Source organism: Canis lupus, chromosome 15 (assembly GCF_003254725.2).
Source record: "Canis lupus dingo isolate Sandy chromosome 15, ASM325472v2, whole genome shotgun sequence".
Lineage (NCBI taxonomy): Eukaryota > Metazoa > Chordata > Mammalia > Carnivora > Canidae > Canis > Canis lupus.
The window spans coordinates 9,096,709-9,113,301 of NC_064257.1; the positions used below are offsets into that span (position 1 = coordinate 9,096,709).

At 36.5% G+C, this 16,593-nt stretch overlaps 1 protein-coding gene across 3 annotated transcripts in view; it reads right to left on the reverse strand.

Moving 5' to 3' along the window:
• Positions 1-16,593, reverse strand: part of ZFYVE9 (zinc finger FYVE-type containing 9) — a 184,199-nt gene that overhangs the window by 65,507 nt on the left and 102,099 nt on the right. For 2 of the 3 annotated variants that reach the window (XM_025420052.3, XM_049094283.1), the window contains 4 exons: positions 11,128-11,227; positions 8,504-8,680; positions 6,743-6,912; positions 2,930-3,050 (listed from right to left, as the gene is read on the reverse strand). In XM_025420052.3, the coding sequence (XP_025275837.3) occupies positions 2,930-3,050; positions 6,743-6,912; positions 8,504-8,680; positions 11,128-11,227 (568 nt within the window). The remainder of the gene's footprint in view (positions 1-2,929; positions 3,051-6,742; positions 6,913-8,503; positions 8,681-11,127; positions 11,228-16,593) is intronic. The other variant, XM_025420053.3, reaches the window with a different exon arrangement.

Genomic DNA, 16,593 nt, shown 5'->3' on the forward strand with positions numbered 1-16,593 from the left:
GATCTCATGGTTGTGAGATGGAACCCCATGCCAGACGCCAGGTTTAACAGGGAGTCCGCTTGAGGCTCTCCCTCTTCCCTGTCCCTCCCACTTTGTTCCTCCTCCTACTTATGCTGCACATGCACTCTCTCTCTCTAAAATAAATAAACAACAAACATACACTCAAAGTGGTTGAAAGATCTAAATGTGAGATAAGAATCCATCAAAATCCTAGAGGAGAACACAGGCAACAACCTTTTTGACCTTGGCCACAGTAACTTCTTGCAAGACATATCTCCAAAGGCAAGGGAAACAAAAGCAATAATGAACTAAATGGGACTTCATTGAGATAAAAATCTTCTGCACAGCAAAGGAAACAGTTAATAAAGCTAGAAGACAACATACAGAATGGAACAAGATATTTGCAAATGACATATCAGATAAAGTGCTAGTATCCAAGATCTATAAAGAACTTACCAAACTCAATACTCAAAAAACAAACTATCCAGGCAAGAAATGGGCAGAAGACATGAACAGACATTTCTCCAAAGAAGACCTACACAAGCCCAACAAGCACATGAGAAAATGCTCCACATCACTTGCCATCAGGGAAATACAAATCAAAACCACAATGAGATACCAGTTTACATTGGTGAGAATGGTGAAAATTAAAACGACAGGAAACAACAAATGTTGGAGAGGATGTGGAGAAAGGTGGAACCTCTTGCACTGTTGGTGGGAATGCAAACTGGTTCAGCCACTCTGGAAAACAGTGTGGAGGTTCCTCAAGAAGGAATAGGGTTAAGAAAAAAAAAAGAAGGAATAGGGTAAAAATAAGAGCTCTAAAAATAGAGCTACCCTATGACCCAGCAATTGCACTACTGAGTATTTACCCCAAAGATACAGATGTAGTGAAACAATAGGACACCTGCACCCCACTGTTTGTAGCAGCAATGTCTACAATAGTCAAACTGTGGAAGAAGCCATGATGTCCTTCCACAGATGAATGGATAAAGAAGATGTGGTCTATAGATACAGTGGAATATTACTCAGCCATCAGAAAGGACAGATACCTATCATTTACACTGATGTGGATGGAACTGGAGGGTATTATACTGAGTGAAATAAGTCAGAGAGACAATTATCATATGGTCTCACTCAATTATGGAATATAAGAAATAGTGAAAGGGACCATAAGGGAAGTGGGAGGAGGGGACTAAGCGGGGAAAAATTAGAGATGGAGACAAACCATGAGAGACTCCTAACTCTAGGAAGCAAACAAAGGATTGCAGAAGGGGAAGTGGGTGGGGGATGGCGTAACTGGGTGATGGGCAAAGGAGGACACATGATGAGATGAGCACTGGGTGTTATACTATATACTGGGAAATTGAATTTAAATAAAAATTTTTTTAAACATTTAAATAAATAAAATCTTAAATGAAAAAAAAGAAAATAAACTAGGGGTGGTGGAAGGGGAGGAGGGCAGGGGGTGGGGGTGAATGGGTGACGGGCACTGAGGGGGGCACTTGATGGGATGAGCACTGGGTGTTATTCTGTATGTTGGCAAATTGAACACCAATAAAAAATAAATTTACTATAAAAAAATAAATAAATAAAATAACAAAAACAAAAAGAAAAAAGAAAAAAAAGAATTTCTATTCAAATGGAGATGATGTAAAACAATTCTATGGAGACAGCACTGGTAAAGATTCAGAGAAGAGCTTTTCATTAATCTGGGTTCTGAAGGGTTGAGAAGTTCTTTAAGGAGTCTACAGTATACAAAGGTATTCTAGGCAGAGGAAAGAAGATAAGGAAAGTATTAATTACATTTCTACTTTGCACCAGACCCTGTTCTTGCTATACACTTTCAGGTATGAAATCTGATTTAAAATTCACAATGATTTTTTAAATAGGTGTATTACCTAACATTAGGAAAAAGATTCAGGTAGGATAAATGATCCATCCACCGATAAATCACAGCTAGGAAATAAGGGTCCTAGGATTAAAACTCAGGTTTGTCCAGTTTTGTAGTCCATTCTCTCCCCATTATTCCACAGCATAAGAAAAAACATGAAAGTGTGGAAAGTGAATATTCAGAAGACAGTAAATACTCTGTAGTATGCATGTAAAGTACTGGGGTATTGGCTGGAAATAAAGTTAGAAAGATAAGTTGGGATAAAGCTATAAGGAACATTGCATGGTAAAATAATTAATTTATACTGAAGGCACTGGGAATCCACTGAACGTTTCTAAGCCAGAGGAATCTATGATAACATCTATGTTTAAAAGATAATTGGCAACAACATGGAAGATAAGACAAAGGAGAGAAAGACTGAAGGCATGGAGACCAGATAAAAGACTAGGCAAAACTATGGAAAGCTTATTGATAAACCCATCTCCCAAAAATGTACTAACTAGATGCTAATCTGCATCTATCAACACAAACTTTCACATAAAGATAAGCATTCTTTTGACTGGATAGTTATTTTACTTCTTACTGGAACTCACTAAAAATATATTTTTAATAAAATGGCTATTTAAGGTCAGTGCTCTCCACTTATTACATGTATATTTCCGAATGTACATTATACTGAAAAACAAAAAGTTAGATAAATGTTCTGACCGTTCAATCAGGTGGGCCAAATCAGAGTATTATGTGCTTTGAAATTAAAGAAAAAAGTGCCAATGAACATTTATATACCATAATTAAAAATAATATATCCTTCCAACAAATAAAATGACCATATAATATAAAAACATAAATATCTACTCTAAAATTATATAAGTAACAGCAACAATTATTTTCACGGCACTGAGTAGTTGTTTTCTCACAATGCTGGAGAAGAAAAAGGTGGTTTATCACTCGAATTCTCTCTCTTTCCCTTAATTAGAAGACAGCATCCAGCATCCTGCCATTATTATTCCTGCTGAAATACGTAAGTCCACATACCTCCTTTTACACCGGTGGAGATGAGAATGGGAGGAAGGCCATCTTCAGGAATTAGGTTCATTGCACTGCCAACAGGACTTCCAACCTGAGTTATACTCCCAGAGAACAGAGAAACATCCGTCTACGAAAAGCAAATCAGCAAAGTGAGAATTGCAGAGAGCTCAAGATTTTACCAAAATATTTTGAAAATATAAATCGGAATTTAAGTGAAAATTTGGAATTCATACTTTTTGAAAAATAGCACAAATTTCTCATTAACTTGTGGTTTCCCAAACACCTGGATTTATACTATGAAAATATTTCCAATTGTATAGTTTCTCTTTTTGGCATCACCAAATCATAAGAATGGGAGAAGAGGCCTTGTAGCCTAGGTTAAAGCTTTCTCTATCTAGGTTTCTTTGGCCATAAAAGAAAATATTTTTATTTATTTATTTATTTATTTATTTATTTATTTATTTATTTATTTATTTGAAAACATTTTTAAAAACTGCAGTGGAACAGAAACTAAGTTTCAGTATTATCTCAATTTCTGAACCTTTAATGCATTTGGGTCCACTTGAAGTCTCATTTACATAGATGTCTGGGTGGCTCAGTCGGTTAAGCATCTGCCTTCAGCTCAGGTCAGGATCTCAGGGTCCTGAGATCAAGTCTCACATCAGGTCAGGCTCCCTGCTCAGTGGGGAATCTACTTCTCCCTCTCCTTCTGCCCCTCCCCCCCACTCATTGCTCTCTCTCCCTCTCTCAAATAAAATTAAAAGCTCTAAAAAAAAAAGTCTCATTTACATTGCTTTTTAAAAATAAAAAGGGACGCCTGTATGGGTCAGTTGGTTAAATGTCCCTGATTCGACTCAGGTCATGATTTCAGGGTTGTGAGATCGAGCTCCTTGCCTGGCTCCACTCCACTGGAGCCTGCTGAAGATTCTCTCTCTCCTCTGCCCCTCCATCCACTTGTCTCTTAAAAAAATAAAATAAAAACTGTAAAAAATAAAACAAACTTTGAGAATAGTGGTGATGGTTGTACAGCAATGTGAATGGACTTAATACCACTGGTTTGTACACTTAAAAATGACTAAAATGAAGGATTTTATGTTATGTGTATTTTACCACAATAAAAAAAGAGAAAAAAATTAACTGATAAAATACAGAATAAACGAGCATCTGGGTGGCTCAGTCTGATAAACATCTGACTCTTGATTTCAGCTAAGATTGTGATCTCAGGGTCCTGGGTCCAGGCCCCACATTGGGCTCCACATCAGCAGGGATTATACTGGAGAATTTCTTTCCCTCTCCCTGTGACCTCCCCCTGCTTGTGGGCAAGTTCATGCTTGCTCTTGCTCTCAAATCAATCTTTAAAAAATACAGAGATTAAAACAAGTCATTGTTTTCTTTTGTTATGCAGTGAAATAAAACTTCAAGTTCATTTTTCTTTGCATTAATATGAAGTTCACATTAACTACTCCAATAAAGTATAATGCTGCAAGACACATTTGGGGTTAAATCCATTTAATTAACAACTTAATAGAATACACTCAAAGATTATTAAAATAATGCTCTCTTCAGTATACTCTCTAACAATTAAGAAAAAAAAGAAAAAAGAAAAGAAGAAGCTTTAAAAAATGTTAAAATAAAAGCATTTAAAAACTGTTTTTAACATGTTTTAAAATATTTATAGGGGCACCTGGATGGCTGTTCGTTAAGTGTCCACCTTCAGCTTAGGTCATGATCCCCAGTGCCCTGGATCTCTCCCTTTGCCTCTCTCCCTGCTTTTTTTTTTTTTTTCTCTCTCTCCCTGCTTATACTCGCTCTCTCTCTCTCTCTCAAATAAATAAATAAAATCCTCCTAAAAAGACAAATAAAAAATAAAAGTGTTTATAGCAGCTTTATTCATAATAGCCACAAACTGGAAACCATCCAAATGTCCGTTAACAGGAAAACAGAAAAATTGTGGTATATTGTGGAACATTACCCAGCAATAAAAAAAATACCAACTTTTGATGCACACATCATGGATAAATCTCATAATCAAATCTTCATAAGAAGGAAGACACAAACTACTATATACTATGTTTGCATTTAGATGAAATTTAAGAACAGTCAAAAGTAATCCATGGTAATACAAATCAAAATAATGATTACCTTGGGGAAAACACAGGCAAGTATTGAAAAGGACACAAGGGAACCCTCTAGAGTATTTTCACTTGGATGGTGGTTGCATGGGTGTGTTCATCAAGTTGCTTCTTAAAGATTAATGTGCCTCAAGCACAATGCTATCTAGATTTTATACTTGAATAAAGATTAAAACTATTTTTTAAAAAATATGTCCATGTCCTACTATATTTTTGTCTATGCTATTATTTAGGACTCTATCAGTTTTTAGCAGGTTTTTGCTAAAAATTTTGCAGTGTTCTCATCACTGGAAAATTTTATTGACAAACCATTATTACTGATTTGAAACCTAACAGAGGAAATAATCTATTCTACCTTATTATTTATTGATGCATAAATCTATCTTTTAGTTTCACAGAAAGTGGTCATCTGGTTTCCTCTTATGTATCATCTGTGAAAAGGAATTTATTTCATTCACTGAGCACCTACTTAGTGCCATGCATTTTACTGAATCATTAAGATGAGAAAAATATATTCTAGCCTGGCCCTAAATTTGTTTTCCTACATTTTACCAGATAAGTGTTTAAAAATAGAGTGTTGAGGGATGCCTTGGTGGCTCAGCAGTTTGGCACCTGCCTTCGGCCCAGAGTATGATCCTGGAGCCCCGGGATCGAGTCCCACATCGGGCTCCCTGCATGGAGCCTGCTTCTCCCTCTGCCTGTGTCTCTGCCTCTGTGTGTCTCTCATGAATAAATAAATAAAATCTTAAAAAAATAAAATAAAATAGAGTGTTGAACAATGTAAAAGAAATAAAATATCTTGGTTTAGTTTTGCAAACTGAGCTGAACCATTTCCCTGTAATATTCACTTACCAGAACTTCCTCTTGCAGTCAAACAAAATTTATATTTTAAAAACCTATCAGGGTCACCTGTCTGGCTCAGTTGGTAGATTGCACAACTCTTGATCTTGGGGTTTTAAGTTTGAGCCCCACGTTGGATGTAGAGGTCACTTAAAAATAAAGTCTTTAAAAATCTTACATAGAAACCAAAAAGAACAGAAGAAAGTAGAGATGCTCAGTTGAAGAGAAAGGAAGAGAGGGACTCCTCAGCCACCTGTATATGGCCTGGCCCTTCCTCACCATGGCACTCCCAAGACATCACCAAAGAAGCTGGGGAACATAGTTTGAAAACCAACGTACAAAGGCGGCAGGATTTCCTCTGCATGACCTCTATCTAACTACAGCAGTAGCCTGAGCCCACTGAGAACAACCTTTATAAGAGTCTTTCTCTTGGAAAAAAAAAAAAAAACTCTAAATATAGAGCAAACAAGAACTGATTTTGCCAGGACACCTGGGTGGCTCAGTGGTTGAGCGCCCGCCTTTGGCTCAGAGTGTGATCCCAGGGTCCTGGGATCGAGTCCCACATCGGGCTCCCTGCAGGGAGCCTGCTTCTTCTCCCTCTGCCTGTGTCTCTGCCTTTCTCTCTCTCTCTGTGTCTCATGAATAAATAAATAAACCTTTATTTTAAAAAAACCTGATTTTGCCACCTTTACTTTACCCCTAGACACACAGACATATGCACTAAACTGTATCTGAAACCCACAGGGTTCCATAGAAAGGTCACTCAACTTAGAAAGCGGCAAGGCAGAAGCAGCACAATGCTGAGTAAACTAAGTACTCATTTTTAGCTGCTGTTTTATTTTCTTACCTCTGCTGGTAGAGGACTGGTAGTTATTGGCTTAACTGGGTCATGTGACACAGCCAGGGTTCCTGCAGAGGAAGTTCCATTCACCGTTAATTTGGCTGCATCAGCAACTTCTCCATTAGGCAGGATCCCATCAGCAAACCAAACTCGCCTCTGCTCTCTGGGCTGAGCCACTTGAGGAGCCAGAAAAATAAAACAGGTATCAATGTGATATTGGTAGGATTTCTTAACATCAAAGAAGAGAAGGTCACCAATTCCAGAAGTGCTAAGAAATCACTTCTTAGCATCTTATAAATATAAGAATTGTAACTGTGTTTAAAAGTAGTTATAAATAAAATATGAGTTTAAATATATTCTTTATTTCTGTAACTTAAAGATTTAAAACACTTTGCTTTAAAATATTAAGTACACTTATGATAATGTCACATACTCTGTTCCTATTATTGACAGAGAAACTAAAAAAGGTTTTTTAAGTGCCTAAGAAATAAATTAATAGCAGGGGAAAAATATCTAGCAATAGATAGCCACATCTCCTAAAAGTATGAAGTTTCCCCAGGAATTAAATATCTGGAAAAGTGATTTGGTATTTTTAAAGGGCAAAAGATGCCCTGAAGAATGTTCAAGAATTATTTACTAATAAAGGAAGAGTTGGCACAGATATATAAGAGAGTTGGGAAGCAAACTGACCAGATTTTTGGCTGAAGTGTAACTGAAGATGAAAAAAGAGTAACCTGGCAGTGCAAAAGTAGTTCGCAATAGGGGAAAAGCTGGAACACTAGGTCTGATGAAATGATCTCTTTAAATCCAGTTCTGAAAATCAATTCCAAACAACCAAAACAAAGAACGACTAGCAAAGAACAACAAAAACAACAAATGAAGAGAATAAAGATTTTAAGAAAGAAAGTCTGAACTCATAAAAATACAAGGTATGACTAAGGGATGATCTGAAGAGAGGGGAAAATGGGGAAGAATATGACAATGTCAGTAGAAGTCTTTGATCTTCAAACAGGGAGGAGGGCTAGTTAGCAAGGGGAAGGAAATATTACTAGACAAAAAGACATAAAATTAATCAAAGAAGATTGATCTTAATTATCAAGGGAAACTTCTTCACAAGATCTTTTTAAGGAAATACATAATTGTTATTTTTACTACTGATAATCTCCTGAATTTACAAAGTGCCTTTCAACAGACAATATCATAACCCTAAAGATATAATAGACTAAAATAAGTTGAACTTATGATTTCCTACCTATATAATTGGAATTAAAGTTCCAGATTTTATAAAGGTCTAAGTACCTAGCATATTTTCATATTTTTATATGGATAGATTAAAAATGAAAAGAGAAAATGGCAATGTGTTTTCAAAAAGCAATATTAGAATGGGCTGGTCCAAAGAAAGAACTCTCCATTTTCATAAACTCCTACAAAGAACATTAAAGTAGGCATGAAGCTAGGATTTTACAGACCAACCTCAAATTCTGTATCTTTTTTCAAGTATAAGCAGTGTAATCACTCCATTCTTAAGCTGGAGAGGGTATTAGCATATTTTTAGAGGTGCCTCCAAAATATCAGGCAACACAGTATTATTCTTTATTTGCCCAGAAATAGTCTTGACACATTTCTCACCTTGTTCCTTCCACTTTAATAACCACCCAAAGGGACTTATCTACAGTGTTTTAAAGACTTGTGCTGTAAAATCACATCAGCACATTTTCAGAGGAACTTGGTGAGGAAAAAGAGAGAGAAGAGCACATGATCCCCTACCTTCTGCTCCAGGGTGCTTTAAAACTCCCACAGGTACCATCACAGTGGGAGGTGGAGAGCTCAGGGCTCCTGAGGCCTGAGCTTGCTGCAAGGGAGGGATAGTAGAACAGTATTCAGCAGGATTGTTAGGGTTAGGGCTCTGGCTTGAGGCACTCATCATGTTCTCCCAGGCTTGAGCTAAAGCAAATACAGACAATCAATGTGAATGGATTGCAAAATATGGACATCAAGACCTCCACAATATTGGATAAATAATGTAGTTCCTCCTCACTAACACTCATAGTATGTCTCTCTTCCAGCTAGTGAAAGTATTAAGGAGATAGGTGATTTTACTCAATAAAGGAGACCATTTAGTTAAGTAAACTATTTGGAAGCAACAAATAAGAAGTAGGTGATACTTCTGATACAGACTGATATATCAGTCTGAGGTTAATGACTAGGCGCCTGGCTTCTTTAAAAGAGACCATATGTTCCCTTAAGAGGGAGTGAAACATCAAACTAGAATTTGCAACTGCGATAGCATTTAGACATGGTGGGGGGCAGGTTTAATATTCTATGCATTTTATAAAGTTCTAATGAAAATCAAAATTGGTGATTAAAATAGCATAACTCCATTGTATGATATTCTTTGTTTCATTTATAGACTTCTAGGCTCTTCTTAGTGGAGGTAAAATCTCACTTGAAAAATTCTGAAGGCTAAAGCTCAAGAGAACACATCTCAACATTTTTGTGAATTCTGCTTGTGTGTAATCATTACTTCATGTAAAAGTATCCAGCAACAAAAACCATTTCACACCTCTGGTGTGCCTCAAAAGCATAGGACCCATTTGAACGTGAAAATGTGCCAATGTCATATAACTGCCATCAACCAATATGAATGATCACAAATGTGTTAAGAATCTGTATATTCTATATAATTTTACTAACTAAATATTGACATATCAACCATTGTTTTTAAAGTAAACAGGATGAAAGATACTACAGAAATGAAAGATATCAAATTTTATCTTCAGGTTCAGGTAATACTATATGCCCAGGAATGGAATCCACTCAATTTTTAAAGCATCTCTTAAAAACTCTCATTCAACATCAAAGAATGATCCATAAGATTATGAACATTTATTGCCTCTAAACTCCAGGACAAGGCTAAAAACAATAGCTGTGTTCCTTTGAAAGCACTGGCAGAAAAACGGTAGGAAGAAAAAAGGTGAAAGGAAATAGGGATAGGAAACACTGAAAAGCATCAAATTAAATATTCAGAAAAAGACTTCGCTAAGCCATGCAAGAGGAAAGACACTGGAAAAACCAGAAAAAGTAGATACTTTAGGATCCCCTGGTAAGGGCATCCTTGGCTTAATAAAAATAAGTATTCTATATTAATCCTCTGCCATTTCCTTCATCTTTAGCTATGCCAAGTTAAAAAAAAAAAAAAAAGGAAGAAGCTATCAACTTGAAAGACCTCATCAAATAAAAGAGGTAGTAGGTACTGTAATTAAGTATCATGCTCTTTTCTGTGGATATATGTCTGAAAATGAAAGCAGAATTAAAAATCATCAATTGAGTAAATGAATGAAATAACTACAATCTAAAAATTGACCCTTAAGAGTGGAGAGAATGAATTAACATTTGATCAAAACTGTAAGAATTCAGAAATGGGAGGAAATTGGGTGGATCACAGGAGATCAGAACAGATCAGATTAACTGACATGCAGTAGGTTAATAAGCCAGCAACAGGAAAACATCACTATGAGCAACGCAGACAGACAGAGCAGGAGGGGTCTGAAGCAGATAGGTTCCAGCCTCCAGGATGCACACTCCCTGGCACAGGCAGCAGTGGTGCCCAAGTTGAACATTTTATTAGCAATTCTTCTGGCAACTGTGCAAAGAGGTACTCAAAGAGAAAATACTACAGCCTGATCAATTTTATTGTATCTCTTTACAAAAATTCTATTGTTGTTTTTTTTAAGTTTTAACTAAAATGTCCTTAGATTCATTTCCAGTCCCACAAAAGATGAACACTGGACAAGCTGTATTTACTTTCTTCTGGTCATATTCTTCTACCACATAACTAAATTCAAAATTAATATCCTTATGACAAATCTAAGTAGTATTAAGGAGATAACTGATAGATAAATGCACTTCTCTATTTGATCTTAGATGCTAAAATATTTATTTTTAGCAAGATAAATAAAACAAGGTGTTAATAAGAATACATTTTAAGTTATCAAGGTATTCCCTAGAAAGAGATAGCTTCCCTTGAAAAGAAAACTTTGGCCCAATTTTAGTATTTCATCATCTGAGTAGTCAATAGCCTACCCATCATCCCACTTCAGTCATTTCACAGAACAGTAAAGCCACACAGCACCAGATTTCCATGAGAACCTCCTTTCTTCCTGCAAAACTTACCTGACATTAGCATTCATTCATTAAATTAGGCACAGGAATCTTGAAATGCTACAACATCTTCAAAACATGGAAATTTAGCTCAATATTTTCAGTTAAAGGTGTGCCTTTTGAGAAGGTGAGCAACATATGGAGAAAGGCAGGAAAAAACAGTAGCCTTTTCATAGGAATTCTCTTGTTTTGTCTTCATAACTGTGAATTCAAACTGTTTTAATACTTACCATTCATTAGCACTGAATGGCAGATTACACATACTCTAGCCTCCTTTCTATCCATGTATAACAGTTTACATTTCAGGCTACAGCAGGAAGCACAGAAAACCTATAGGAAAGAAAAAGAACATACTAAATTTATTTAGGATCACAGAACAAAGGGAATAAACAATACTGACCAACATTGACTGACAGGATATCATATTACTACAACACTGAAAATTTCAAAGGAAAATGCAATTGAGAAAGCTGGGCACAAGACCCAATTCAAAAGCAAGAGTGAGATGACACATCTGTCAGCAAGAAGTAAAAGTGTTGGTTGAAAATAAAAATCTTATCCAAGATTACATAACAAATACACAGCAGGGGGAAAAATGAGCTGCCCTTAGGTGATATTCCTATACACAATACCATGTAACATGGGCGTTTAAAGATAGTTACATCTGTTTGGAAAGGCAATAGAGCAGGGTAAAATAATAAGTAAGCATTGAGAATTCCAGGTTTGAGCTTCTGGTTTTTACTCATCTTATGTGTGGAATAATAATCATAATACTCATTTTCACTGGTTTGCTATGAAAGCCAGGAAAAATCAAAGTATACAACTCAATCACAAGAATAAGCACAGGCCCAGCTATAGGAAATCAGAGCAGGCAACCAAAAATTCACCAATTTCACCAAGGCCAATTTCTAGCACCTTATTTCCACTTTCCAGAGTTGGTTCCTGATAATACTACTTTCTTCTCCCTTCCACATCAGGCAATAAGAATCTCCTTAGCTCCCTGCTAAGATTTATTTTCTTGAGAAGTCATTAGTCACTTATCACAGAGAGCTCCATACAGACAGAAGGCTGTTGCAGTAGGATAAATTCTACTAATCCAGTCTTTGTGGCCAGGATGTACCTATCTGGGGCACCTGGGTGGTTCAGTGGTTGTGTCTGCCTTCAGCTCAGGGAGTGATCCTGGGATCCTGGGATCAAGTCCTGCATCTGGCTCTCCGCAGGGAGAGCTTTTCCCTCTGCTTATGTCTCTGCCCCTCTGTGTGTGTCTCTCGTGAATAAATAAAAATAAAATCTTTAAAAAAAGGAAGTATCTATCTTACAAAGATGAATCAAGAAATGAGGTCATATTAAAGACCGAGAGAGATCATCTCCTCTCCTACCATGATTATCAATTTAGTTTTCAGAAGCTTTATATTTCTCAAAGTAACTGCAATGCAGGGGGAACAAGAAATATATTATCCTTTTTGCTATCAGAAGAAACTGACTTTGGATGGTTAAATGACTACTTGTTCAAGTTCACAGCAAATTGTATGAATACAAGCTTTTTACGTATATCATCTCATTTAACCTGTGAAGGCAATCATTCACAATTAACAGAGTTAAATAAAAAAAGTCAAGTAAAATCATTCAGCTGTACAGCTATTACGTTACCTAATAAGTCTCCAAAGGCTCTGTTCTTAACCACTACGTAATACTGTCTCATTCTAATTCATAGATGGCATTTCATTTTGAGACTTGACTTTTCCTTCTCCCTCACCATGACTACATCTAGTCAGTCAGTTGCTAAGTCCTATTCATTCTCCCCTTATTTTTTTTAAGATTTATTTATTTATTCATTCATTCATGAGAGACACAGAAAGAGAGAGAGAGAGAGAGAGAGAGAGAGGCAGAGACACAGGCAGAGGGAAAAGCAGGCCCATGCAGGGAGCCCGATGTGGGACTCGATCCTGGGTCTCCCGGATCATGCCCTGGGCTGAAGGCAGGCGTGAAACCGCTGAGCCACTGGGGCTGCCCTCGTTCTACCCCTTAAATGGTACTCCCAAAATACCATCTCTCCCTCTCCATCATTAATGCTGCTGCCTTTATTCAGACTTCTATTATCCGAGGCCAAGAAGATAACATAATGATCTGTCCTCCTAATCTTCAGATGCCTTTCTAATTCATCTTTCACACAAACGATAAATGACAAACTTTCTAAACAGTAAACCTAATTATGATAACCTTGAAATTTTTAATAATCTTTCTAATCAAGATGTAAAGCCAAGAAGGCATCATTTACTCATTTACGCTACAGTTATTTGAGCCCCAACTATGTGCTGGGTCAGGCTACCATACTAGATGCAGCAGTGAACAAAAACAGGTATGACCTTTGCCTTAATGAAAGTTATAGTCTATAGAGATTGTAATCTAAAATTAAATAATCACACAAGTGAATATAAAATTATTTGCTTCAAAAGAAGTACATGGTAAAATAAGATGTATTCTAGGCTTTACCACAACTGGCAGGGTCAAGGAAGGTTTTATTTAGGAAATGAGAAAGAAACTCTGAGGTAAAAGTTTTCTATGCATAAAATGGTAACAAGGAGAGAGAGACAATAATAAGCCGAGGTAATTGCAAATGCACAGGTCTCATCAGGGGAAGAAAGCATGGCTCCATTAAGGAACTAAAAACAGTTACTGTAGGGTAGCCCCAGTGGCTCAGCGGTTTAGCGCTGCCTGCAGCCCAGGGTGTGATCCAGGAGACCCAGATCGAGTCCCACATCAGGCTCCCTGCATGGAGCCTGCTTCTCCCTCTGCCTGTGTCTCTGCTTCTCTCTCTCCTCTCTGTATATTCTCATGAATAAATAAATAAAATCTTAAAAATAAGTAAATAAAAAATAAAAATAGTTAATGTAGCTAGAGACCCTTAGGTTAAGGGAGGCGAGGAATAAGATGAGGCCAGATAAGACAAATAGCATATGATTTCATTCATGTGTAGAATCTAAGAAACAAAACAAATGAACAAAGAAACAAACAAAAAATATGGACTCAAATACAGAGAACTGGTGGTTGCCGGGGGGGAGGTTAGCGGGGTGAGGGGAGGGTATGGATGAAATAGATAAAGGGAATTAAGAGGTACAAACTTCTAGTTATAGAAGTCATAAGTCATGGGGATGAAAAGTAGAGCATAGGGAACAGTCATTAAGAGTAATATATAGAACTCTTGAATCATTATATTATACATATGAAATATAACACTGTATGTTAATTACATTCAGTTAAAAAAAGATGGCAAACCAAGCAAAGGTTCTATAGGTTTTATAAATAATTTTGGTTTTCTAAAGAGAGCAGTGGGAAATCACTTAAATATTTTAATCAAAGGGAAAGATATAATCAGACCTGCATGGCTACAGTGTAGAAAAAAAGAATGGGTCTGGGATTTTTCAATGTACAAAACTCAATCAGTGTAATACACATTAACAAAATGAAAGAAAAAAACCCATAAAATCATTTCAATTAAAAAAAACCTTTGACAAAATGCAACACCCTTTCATAATAAAAAGCCAAGAGACTAGAAACAGAAGGAAACTATCACAACATAATAAAAGCCATATACAAAAAACCCACAGCAAACATACTCAATGGTAAAAAACTGAAAGCTTTTTCTCTAAGTTCTAAAAGGATGCCTGCTTTCACCTCCTCTTCTCAACATTGGTATTGGAATTTCTAGCCAAAGTACTTAGACAAGAAAAAGAAATAAAAGGCATCCAAACTAGAAAGAAGTAAAATATCTGACAGATAAAAATATCTGTCTGCAGATGATAAGAACTTATATACAGAAAACCCTACATATTTCACATAAACTATTAAAACTTATAAATGAATTCAGTGAAGGTGCAGTATACAAAGTCCACATACAAATATCAGTTGCATTTCTATACACTAAAAATGAACAATCTGAAAGGGAAATTACAAAACAATTCCATTTAGAATACATCAAAAAGACTAAAATAGACTAGATAAAATATTTATGTTATATATAATGAACAAAGGACTAAGATCCATAACATATAAAAAGCTTCAATGAACTAATAAGAAAAATACAAATACCTCTAGAGAAGATAACTCAAACTCACATAGGTAAATTTACAGAAAAATAAAGGGATGCCTGGGTGGCTCAGTGGTTGAGCATATGCCTTTGGCTCAGGACATGATCCTGGAGACCTGGGATCAAGTCCCACATCGGGCTCCCTGCATGGAGCCTGCTTCTCCTCTCTCTGCCTGTGTCTCTGCCTTTCTCTCTGTCTCTCATGAATAAATAAAATCTTTAAAAAAAAAAAAGGAAAAGAAAAATAAATAAAATGGCTAGTAAATAAAGATATACTAAGTAACACTTATGACAAATAAAAATTAAAGGAATGAGATACTCTTTTTCATTGTACAAAAATTTTTTTAAAAACTGGTATTATCCAATGGTGGTGAGGGTACAGTAAAATAGTCAAGTCAGAGGATAAGAATTGGATGGAAACAGGGATTTTTCCCCCCTCTCTCTTTTTATTTTATATACATTTTTTAGGTGTTGGACTGGGATATTTTATTTTGAGTAGACCCCTTTCTGTATTCTAAATGGAAAATAGAATTAAAAGGGACATTAGTTGGGCATTACAGGTTGAATCGTCTCTCCCTTGAATACACATATTGAAGTCTCTCAGTACTACTACAGAATGTGACTCATTTGGAAACAGAGTCTTTACAGAGGTAATCAAATTAAATGAGGTCATTAAGGTAGGCTCCTAATCCAATATGACTGGTAACTTTATAAAAGGGCAAATATGGACACAGTATGCAGAGATTACGATGTAAACATAAAGATATGAACTATAAGCCAAGGAAAAAGACACGGAATAGATCCTTCTCTCAAGACCATCAGAAGGAACCAACCCTATCACCATCTCAATCTCAGACTTCTAACCTCTGGAATTGTGGCACAATAAATTTCTATTGTTTAAGCCATCAGTTGGTGGTACTTTATTTTTAAATTTTTATTTATTTATTTGAGAGCGAGTGAGTGTGAGTGGGGGGAAGGAGCAGAGAGAGAGGGACAAGTAGACTCTGCACTGAGCCTGGAGCCTTACTTGGGGCTCAATCTCACCACCCTGAGATCATGACCTGAGCCAAATTCAAGAATCAGAGGCCAAGTGACTCAGCCACCCAGGTATCCCCCAGTAGTCCTTTATTATGGCAGTCCTATAAAATTAATACAACTAGCAACTTTCCAAAGTAAAGGACTTGCTTTGGGTAAAAAATCCTCAAGAAAGTATAAAAAACAAACAAACAAAACAAAACAAAAAACAAAGATACCCTTTTTAAAAAGCAAGCTAGGGGGCAGCATTATGCAGTTAAACAACAGCACCTAAGACTACCATCCTTTCCAATAAGCGATGGGCCTAACAATAGTGTGGAGGGGGATCTTTTATGTCTCCAAGGAAATTAGAGAAAGGTACAGAAGTTAGTTAGAAAAGTGGATGACCTGCCAAGAAACTACCTACAATGGTAAGAAAATGGGAGTCAAGCAAATGGATGCATTTCTGTGGGATCACCCATGCCAGAGAACTACATGGGATCAAATGTAACATAAATCACAAAACCACCACAGAACAGTACCTACTGCTGACAGGTGTCGTACCACAACATAAAACAGAAGAATGACCCAGAAA